The sequence below is a fragment of the Stegodyphus dumicola genome, chromosome 2 (assembly GCF_044657685.1).
Source record: "Stegodyphus dumicola isolate Sdum_Otavi_A_Nest chromosome 2, ASM4465768v1".
NCBI lineage: Eukaryota > Metazoa > Arthropoda > Arachnida > Araneae > Eresidae > Stegodyphus > Stegodyphus dumicola.
Genome location: NC_140769.1, coordinates 37,805,108 through 37,815,509, shown reverse-complemented (window position 1 = coordinate 37,815,509; position 10,402 = coordinate 37,805,108). Strand labels below are relative to the sequence as shown.

The window sequence follows — 10,402 nt, the reverse complement described above, 5'->3', positions numbered from 1 at the left end:
TTCACTGTTTTTATGCTTTATTTGAATAAATCACATAGTATATTGCTTTAAAAGTAAATATTTTTAAAAGAATTTAATCATATTTGCGTTATTATATACATTTAATTTTAATGATCTAAATCGCAGGAAAAAGAATAAGCTTTCATATTCCTTATCGGCGAGAGTACCAAAAGAATAAGAAAACCAACACTGAAAGGTTTACAAGCCAAGATACTGCGCGGGAGCTAGAAGCGTCGTCATTTAATATTTTTTCGCAGCTGTTCTTGACCACCTTGAGAGCAGGGTTATATAGTTCCTGGAAAAACTTTTTGACGTCTTTCGAACAAGCATCTTCAACTTTCTTTTCGAAACATGTCACGATACTATCCATTTGCCTACGAAAAGAAAAATACAGGATATTTACAATAGTAGTAAACTAGCATTAACATCACATTAAGTCTCGAAACATGCAAACTTAGAATATATCAAATAACTTATAAACTTAGAATATAAACTTAGTTAAACTTAGAATATATAACTTAGAATATATGAAATTGGTATATATTTGCTTGTGATATATCGAATAAAACTTTAATTATCGAAGGCTTTTATTACACGTTACAGATGCTCTACGTGAGATTCTTTTGTTATATACAACAGTTCCGATATTTACCAGCCCTGGAGTCCAAAAGGAACAAACGTCAGTGTGTTCTTCACTTGACTCCAAGTTTGCCAAGAATCAAATTTTGAGCCATTTTATTCAATGTTGTTGGAGTGGGAATATGTTAAAGATATTGATAGCTCAAAGGGACATTAGCCCAGAAGGGCTATTAGTCTCGAAACGGTATTTTGCACCGATTCACTATAAATGCCGGTTTCACTTTGTAAGGTATATTTTAATTTTATAACAACTATCTTAATTTTAAAGCCCTTTTCTATCACTTCTTGTTTTCACTTACAACTCCCTACCAGAATAAATTTTTTAGAATCGCGCTGAATGCAATTGAGTTAAAAAAAAGTATATAAGGAAGGTTCAACTAACTTCGCTAGAGAGTGCTAGAAATCCTTAGTCGCTTGTGTTTGTTTTCGGGGTAAGTCACTCTTGAAACTGTTAAGCTCAGCCGTATTATTACGTGCCTTTTGATATTCGCCGGGTAAATAAAGCAGACAAATCGATAACCTTGTATTCGGCGTAGATTTTGTAAAAACCCAGTCGATTTCGAGGGCAAAACGGGTCCTCCTTCATCAGGGAAATATTCTGAATGAAGGGGGATTCGTTTTGCCCTCGAAATGAGATGGACTACAGTCTGGATGTCTGTTACGCGACAAACGAATTTCACTTGAAGTTCGTGTAATGTATGACAAGAAGCCTGGGTAATCAAATGAATAAATTGTTTGCTTTAATCAACTGTAACGCGATTTTTTTCTTTTTTTTTTTTTTTTACTTTCTTGTACGAAGTAAAAAGAAAGTATTGTAATCGCGAAAAGTTTCAGACAGCATATTTCAACAAAAATATCCACTTTGACTGCTATCGAATGCAATTTAACGATGTTTTTGCGTGACATCTGTACGTAAGGACAGAATATAAGACTCGTTTCCTCCAAAAAAATTATAAAACTGCTTTAAAATGAATTCTAAAGAGAATTTTTCGTGGCGTCTGTATACGTATCTCGCATACTTCAAAAACGAGTAGCCTCAGAACGTTGAAATTTTGTATATAGGACTGCTATAACATGTAGATGTGCATCTAGTATTTTGGTTGCAATCGGCCGCACCAAACGTATATAAATATATTTGTATCCACTCTCTTACCCGGCTCAGTGCTCTCAGTTTCTTTAGTCTTATATGTTTGTGAATTGTGCATTTTTTGCTTTACAAATGATTGAATTATGTTGTTCTTATCTTCCGGTTAAGGTTTATATTCCTTTAGTAAATCTACATGCAATATTTTTAGAGTTATCAACAATTTAAAGTTGTTTAAGTGCGGTTAAGCCTAATTATTTTTGCGATGGCGGCCATGTTTATTTACATTTCAAACTTGGCAGAATAATGGATTTGTTGCCAATCTAGAGAAACTAAGCTTCGCAACAACAAAGATAACGCCTTCTTTTATTATTGCGAATTAAATCATGTTTAATTCATTCTGGAATTTTTTCGAGGAAATAAGTGTTTAAGATTTACTTTGTAATTTCTAATATAGATATTTTGAGTTTTTATGTATTTTTGCCTTGTCGTGAAGGGAGAACTGAATTAATTGAATATAAAATGCTCAATCGTGTGTGAAAAACTGTTTCTTTTTTGTTTTGTTTGCTTAAATTTTATACATCGTTCTAGATTTATTATAGTATTTGAATGGAACATGTGGCAACGATTAGATAATTCTTCAAATGATCTAAATTTTGTGCATTCTGAGTTATAATATGAGCGAAATATAATACTGTTAAGTGAACCTAGCACCAGAGTGACGCTATGGTAAACAAATAGAGTGAATTTTAAAGAATGCATTTATTCTATTGTGGTTTATGCGCTATCGGCGAAGTAGGTTTAGTTCAATCCAATAAGTTTAAATGAAATGCAAGAAAAAATGCGTAAAATTTAGTATTCCGTACAAGGAAGTTGTGGTGTACACAACTAATTTTTACTTATCCTATATGACAGGTAAATTGAAATCTGAGTTCACGAATTTAATTTGCTTCTTGAAGGTCGTTCGTTAACCAAAATATTGGTAAACCAAAAGAATTCTCTCCCTTTTAGGAATTAATGTAAAATGGATAAATTCGTTCCTGGATTACAGATGATTGTCTTATTTTGTGAGGTATATTACTTTTACTGATAGTTATTTTAATTTGTTTGTCTTTTTTGTCGTTTATGATTTCCCTCGCGTTTCGCCTAGATATAGAGGAGTTAGGGTACACGAGAGTATATTTAAACCGAAGTAACGAAAACTTTAGAGCGTGTGTTGCTATAGTGCACATCGTTAGTTTTACCAGCTGTTTGAATTCTGAATCTCGGCTTCGCATTCTTGCGGCCGAAATTAATATTAAGCCGTTGTAGGTTTTTGAGTCATCCTGCTAGTTAAAATCAATTTGTACAGTCTTAAACTACTAGTTGCCTTTAAATTTAGTTTAGTTTAACATTATCTTTAAGTTCCTCATCACAAGTGGCTGGCGAAATCGTAAGCACTTAAGTATGTGCCGTCTGTAAATAGTTGAGTTCAATAAATGGGTCTTTTACACCCTTTCTCTGTTGTTTTCGTCTTCTAGTTTGAGAGATACGTCGCTAAACATACATTCAAGTAGGTCTAGTTGCAGTATATCTTAGCAAAGAAGACTAGATCATATAATTTAACACAAATAATCAAAGTCATAGTCAAGCAAAACCGGACATAAAAATATTCATAAAAATGGAAATAATTAAATATTGAAAATAAAACGATAAGAACAATAATAAGTAGATAAAATATGCGGAAACTTAATTTAATTCCATTGTATTACAGAACAGTGGACTAGAAAAGCGGAAAATGATGAGAAAGATAGTGCTATTGTTTGGATTCTAATCTCCTTTCCATAAAGATATAAAGTAATTTTCTTTAGAAGTCACCTTGTCTTATCTTTTTTGCTTTGTTTCTAAAACGTAACTTGACCCTACCTGAGACCTACCGAGCCTTTGTTTCTCTCAAAATTGGTCCAGTATGATATGTTGTTGACTACGTTTTAAAGTAATCCTAAATTGAGACATGGAGTTATCACTGCTTGTTCTGAAACCTGCTGCTGCTTTATTAATGTGGTATGAAAGACAAAAGAAATTTCACAAATTAGAGATCTAGATAATTTTTCTTTCTGCTTCTTTCTCTTCAGGCATTTCATCCACAATTGTCTTTTATTGCTGCTGCTGAAGTCATACATCTCTCTTGTTCAGCTAAATATTTCCTCTAAATACTATTATTGTTTTTCTTGTGACTTATCTCATTTTGTCTGACAACAGAAACAAGCCAACAAAATTCATCTTGGTAAGGAGTGCAAGGTTGCGTCTGTTGTTGGCAAGACTCTTGAGCTCCATACAGGTGACGGTAGGACTTTGTTGAGTTCCGCCTTCAATTTTGATCGAAAGTACCACGTGGTGATGGTTCCGAGGGTCTTTCACACCTCTTCCCCTGCCATCAAGCCCTTAAAACGACTTTCGGCTCCCCGCATATTTTAAGTGCCCCCATGCCGCACAGACCACGTATATTTACAAACATCCATGCCTTTCCCAGCAGCGTCGCTAACCACTATTCTGGTTAGGCGGTCCTGTAATTTCTTCTATAGGTTTTCACTGTTAATCTTCTTTTGTCCAATATTTTGTCTCCAGACACAATATCATAAATAACAAAAAACATCCTAAGAATCAACGCAATCTCTGCCTACAGATACATTCCGGCCATAATTACCTCCAAGCTGAATTCATGAAGCTCCAAGTCACTTGCTTGTTGCCGCCCACCAGAGGCCGAGCGGTAAAGTCGCTGAACACTGGTAGTTCGGTCCGAGGTTCGAATCCCGCGAACGGGATGGCTGCGTGGGCGTTTTTGTGCTTTTCCCCATGTGTAACGTGTATACGAGCAAGTTTCCCTTAGAAAGTCCTCCACGAAGGCATCCCTGCCCTTAGGCAGATAGTCCTAGTGTGCTTTGCCGTAATCTCGATAAACCAAACTAAACCACTTGCTTGTTGCCAGGTAATGATACTTCAGCAACGGAAGATATTAAAATGAGGCTTCCATGACTCCTTGAGTGTTAATAATATGTCGTAAGTTACCTCAAATCATCTTTGAAAATCATATGTTGCCGATTTGTGTGTTCGTAACTCGAGACTTTGTTCATCATCTGAGGCTTTAGCTAGTTTATTCGTGAAGTGGGGAGTTCGTGATACGAGGTTTCATTGTCTAAATTTGTTCATTGTATTTATTAAATTCATGCGTAGAATTTAAATTAATTTATTCAATTTAACTAAGAGATGTACACTTTCATTAACATATTCCTAAAGGAAAACTCGATTATATTTACATTATCCACTGAAAAAACTTCAAGTAGGTTTTTCAGTCACAAGCAAACCGAATTCAGGACAAACTACGCTGGTTTCAAAATAAGAATTTTCCGATTTGGTTCATTATCTCTAGAACTGATGGACAGATTTTAGTGAAAATTGGAACGATAACATATATTGGTTTAAAAACATCTCATATGGCCAGCATTTCAATTCCTTATTAGAACATGGAAATGACAGAACAGAGACGTACTTTAAGTAAACCACAACTTCTGGTTCATCGTTTGCAAACTGAATACAATTTGTTTGTAATCTTTACGGCTGAGTGTTAATTACAAACTCTACTATTTTTATTATTCTATTCTCCGATACAAGGGCCAAAGATAATAATGGGCTTTCATGTGCACATGATTTCTCATGTTTTGATTTCAAAATATCGCATGAAGCTTCTGGTCATACAGTGTTTAGAACTCACAAACCAATGAATTAACAATGACAAAAATTTTAAAACCAACATATCTTTAGAATTAACGATAGTTTGTTAATTATTGCCATACATTTCCTTTTCAGTCTTTTCTCCGTTTATGATATAGGTGTTCAGTTTTCTTCATAAAATTATGAATTCTTTATTTGTCAATTTAACTTTATCTATTAAACATCACTTTCTTCTCATTTACAATACCTAAAATTCAGCAACAAAATCACAAAATCTTTAAGATCAGCATATCTTTACAATACCAAACTGAGTATTAATTATTTTTATGCTTTTCTGCCATACATATTACTATACAATTCCTATTTGCTATATTATTGCGTTAAAAAGAATACGTAGCGATAACGTTTCGTGGAGCATCTTTTTATTTAAAAAGTGCATGCATTTATACGTTCACACAAAAGAGAAACGAACATAGAACTGAGGATTAAGGTTAATGCATTTAATTGCTTTATAACGTGAGCTCGTTTTCACAATGAGTTAATTTTCGTTGCATTTAGCCTAAATCAAAAAATAAAGATAGCAGACTTCTTTCAAAGAACTTTCTTCAGAAGATTTGTTATATTTCTGAATTTATGAAATTTTATATTGGATTTCACTCACACTTAAATATAATCACTGCAAAAGTGATAAAAATTCATTGTTTTGTGAAATTTACCAAAGAATAAAAAATTTTATATCGAAATTAACAAAAAAGTCAGCTATCACTGACATGAAAATAATGATGATAAAAGTTTATTTTTTACTTTATTTTATGTATATCAACCGTACGCCTACAGGGAAATAGAATAAAGGGAAAATATTGATTACCTACTAATGTATGGCTAAATACAGGATTATTCAAAAAGAAAGAGCAAACATGCATTTCTTCCAAACTACAAAAGATAGAAACATGATTCTAACGTTAATAGATAGAGAAAAGTGTACAGTATAGTATGGGTAAAAGTTCCAATCATGGCCGCATTGGCGCTGCTGTTTGTTCTGGTATTATTTGTCGGTTGGTAGACTGTAGTGGAATCGCGGCGATACCACAACAGAAGTCTTTTTGTGTTCTACAATTGGCAAAACTAGAGTCCATTGTTGCAGTTCAGCGAGCATTTCGCCGTCAATTTAATAAACAACCACCGCGTCAAAAGCAAATTTACGAGTGGTCTCGAAAATTCGTAGAAGATGTTTGCATCTGCATCTGTAAAGGGAAAAAGCACGGGACGTCCACGCACATCGAACGAGAATGTCGAGCGTATTCGTACACTTTAAGAAAGGAGCCCAAAGAAATCCACATCGCGAGCAAGCAAAGAACTTAAAAATTCCTCAACCAACAGTATGGAGAGTTCTAAAACATCGTCTGCACATGAAGCCATACAAACTGCAGTTATTCAATGCATACCATAATTGTAAACTTTTGTCTATCCATTAACGTTAGAACCATGTTTCTATCTTTTGTAGTTTGGAAGAAATAAATGTTTGAAATCTGCTCTTTCTTTTTGAATAACCCTGTATATTAGTCAACACACAAACATTCCAAAAAAAAAAAATGCGTACTCTATTGAAGGAAAAATGATATAATTCAAATTTTGTGAAGCTAATTTTTTAACTCTTAATCTACATCATGCATAATAATATGCAAACTCTGTGTGCAAAATTTCAAATGATTCTATGAAGAGCTTTTATAATTATCATGGTTGCTGTGAAGTAAATCTTAAAAAAATATCAATAAAGTGTTAAGATTAACACTGCATGACATATATCACGTTGCGAAACGAAAATGAGAAATTACATAATAAAAAAGCTTTGCAAGATTCTCCATATTAATTGAAGTGTTTTTAAAGTTATTTAGTTATCAAATAGCTCAAAAAAGGCGAAAATTGCATTTTTTTAAATTTTTAATTTGTTTAAACTTTTACTTCCGCTATGGAAACAAAACTTCGGCTTGTCGTCTCTCAGAAAAACTGCTATATCTCCACCTTTAATAGACATATCAAGAAAAGAAAAGCTATTTTTAATAGCTAAGAGTGTGACGTTTAAAAATAGGAAATAAAAAATGAGATTTTGTAGCCAAAATTGGCCTTTTGAACGAGGTCGGTTACCTAATGCTTAGGAAAGTAATGTGTAACAACACATTGCCGGATTCAGATCACAAAATTGCTGGATTCAAATCATTACCGGATTCTGATGGGCAGTCTAAAAAGGTAAGTTGTGTCTATCTTTCAACATCCGTGACGAGCTCCTGGAATCTTTCCGTGAGCTTCTGTTTGTGAGATTTTAACTGAAGCCTGCTATAGCATTTTAAACAGCTCTCGCCAAAGCTTAACTCTAACGCGCCGGATAGAGCTTTGATATCTAGTCTTCAGTTTTCGAATTTTTAAGGAAATCTGCTGAGTCTGCTCTCAGAGAAGCAGTAAGATGGCAGGTTTTAGCTTCTGCATCCCGTCCATTTACGTTTGCCACTGTAGAGAACTGCGTCTTGAACACATGATAGGAGTTTTAGAGAGGGTCCGGACGATGTATGTTCGAATTTAAAGGCATTAGAATTGTGATCAGCTGTCGTTATGGATTTCTTTAAACTGTTACTTTCGTTGGTGATAGTAGCAGGAACTATATCATGAATTTGTTGTTGGAAGGCAGAAAATTTCTGAATTTCTTCAAGTCTATCTTCAACCGTGTCTATTCTAAACTCCATAGCCTCTATTTTTTTTCTATTATGACAAAAATTTTTTCTTTTCATTTCGTTTTGACATGTTTAAATCTTTCTTGGCCCGTTTTCATCTCTTTTCTAATGGAGTTGACGGCCCATTCCATCTTTTTGTGGTCAACGTTCATCTCTTCTTTAACGGTGTTGACTGCCTCTTCCATCATTTCTTGGAATAGAGCAAAGGCAGTCACAGCTATCATTGTTGCTGATCCATCGCTTTTGTCCCCGGTATTCAGTCCCACTTCTGACACCAAAAACTGTTCCTTACGTACGGTTCTTAATAGATAGAATGCATACTGAATCGATTATAGCATGATAAAATTCATTTTACCCAAAGAAACACTTTAGAATCCTGCAGCTTTCCATAAAATTCCTTCTACAGCTGCTCTCAGTATCACAGAGGCAATCAGTAGTTACACTTCAAACTAATATGAACATTAAACACAGCGCAGTGCAAAGAGTATCTAAAAAGCGAAGTTCCCGCGAATACTTCAGTACTCCGAATTCAGCTCTGAATTAACAAAAAGTGAGAAAATTTTCCTCTCCTCGGTATTATAAAGATTTTCCCTGACCACAGAGAAATCTCTAGTACCTTCATCTTCTCGAAATTACTGGAAGACATATGAAGGCCCATTAGGGTTACAGTTACATATCTAGATTAATTACATTTATTCAATCCCGATACCAATTAAATTTGTCCATGGACGAACCAAAATATCACGACGTTTTGGTCGCCAATTAAGCGATATAGCCATTTACTAAACTTTAAATAGACTTGCTCCTGTATTCTTACCTTTTTGGTAAAGCTTCGCTTCTTTAGATTTTTAAGTTAAATTACCGGGGGGGGGGAGGGACTACTACATTTTCGCTAAAATTATTTACTTATGTACAAAATTCGTAACATTATTCTCAAATATAATTTTATTATATTTTATTTTTTATATTGATCTTTGATGTCAATTAGCGATTTTAAGTTTTAATATGTACTTAAGTAATATTTGAAAATATTCCTTTATTTGACAGAAATGAAAAGCAATAAAATCACTTCTGACTCATCAGTAAAGATGTTATATTATTGTGAAAGATAATGTTTTTTGTATATCACAGACATAGCTGCTTTCTGAACTTACTTGCACACAGTCTTTGTAATTTCTTTCACCTTCTCTGGATCTTGGGCAGTTTCTGGGGTCACGTCCTTGACAATAGATGCTACACAGCTGGAAGAATTTTCGATGGTTTCCCCGAAACAAGGGAAATTCTTGATGAACTCTAATAAAAATAGGTTATATTGATCTTCAAATAAATATAAGTAAGTTAATTTATTTTATGGATACAGTTTCTTAATAGCAGCATAAAAACGTGCAAAAAATATTCTATTGCTATTAATAGGTTAAAACGTTTACTAAATATCAGAGGAAATAATAAACTTCAAGTACGATACATACATACCATTAAAATAATGATACATGAAAAGGCATAGCATATTTTTTGCCATGCTCTTTAATTTGTTTAACCTTTTTATGTTCATACTTAATATATAATGCTATTGTACGTTCTTTCCATGATGAACAAAAAAAAAAAAAAAAAAAAAAAAACATTATCTTAACCCTAATGTTAACTAATATATCGCATTTATATAAAAATTTAACATACGAGTATATCGCATTTATATAAAAATTTAGCTTACGTCTTTACAATTAAACATATATCGAAGTCTGTAAATTAACAATAGATTTTACCTTATAGAATAAAAATTTGAGGATTCAGCTGCTTTCATATTAATGTCATACAGAACTATCCCATTTAAAGCTCTCATAAACCCGCAAAATAAATTAATTCTAAAGCATAATTGAAACTGTTTGAGAAGATAGAATGGCGTAAAAGTAGAAATAAATGGCATTAATTTAGATAGTCTGCAATTTTAAATTTGTATAACTTCAAGACGAAACGATTCACTTATAAATAATTTTCAAAATCAAATTAATCATCATTATTATACCATTCAATGCCATTTTCAGCACTTAAACTGGAATATACCTATCTTGATATTAAACTCTTAATTGTCATTGCTAATTTATCAAGATTCGAATCGAAGTGTGGAAATGTGATCTTCGAAAATAAGGTTCTTTCGTTTTCTGGTTTTAACATTATGTTCGGGTGGAGATAAGTCAGTAAAAGAACAGCTATTTCGGCGAAATGATTTCTGCAGTTTTTGCTT

The 10,402-nt window shown here is 33.3% G+C and overlaps 1 protein-coding gene across 1 annotated transcript in view; it reads right to left on the bottom strand.

Moving 5' to 3' along the window:
• The window catches only part of LOC118185583 (uncharacterized), a 54,105-nt gene continuing 43,703 nt past the window's right edge, over positions 1 to 10,402 (bottom strand). Inside the window, exons 4-5 of the mRNA XM_085810599.1 lie at positions 9,315 to 9,453; positions 1 to 374 (exon numbers count right to left, since the gene is read on the bottom strand). Of these exons, the coding sequence (XP_085666725.1) occupies positions 152 to 374; positions 9,315 to 9,453 (362 nt within the window). The 3' untranslated portion in view covers positions 1 to 151. The remainder of the gene's footprint in view (positions 375 to 9,314; positions 9,454 to 10,402) is intronic.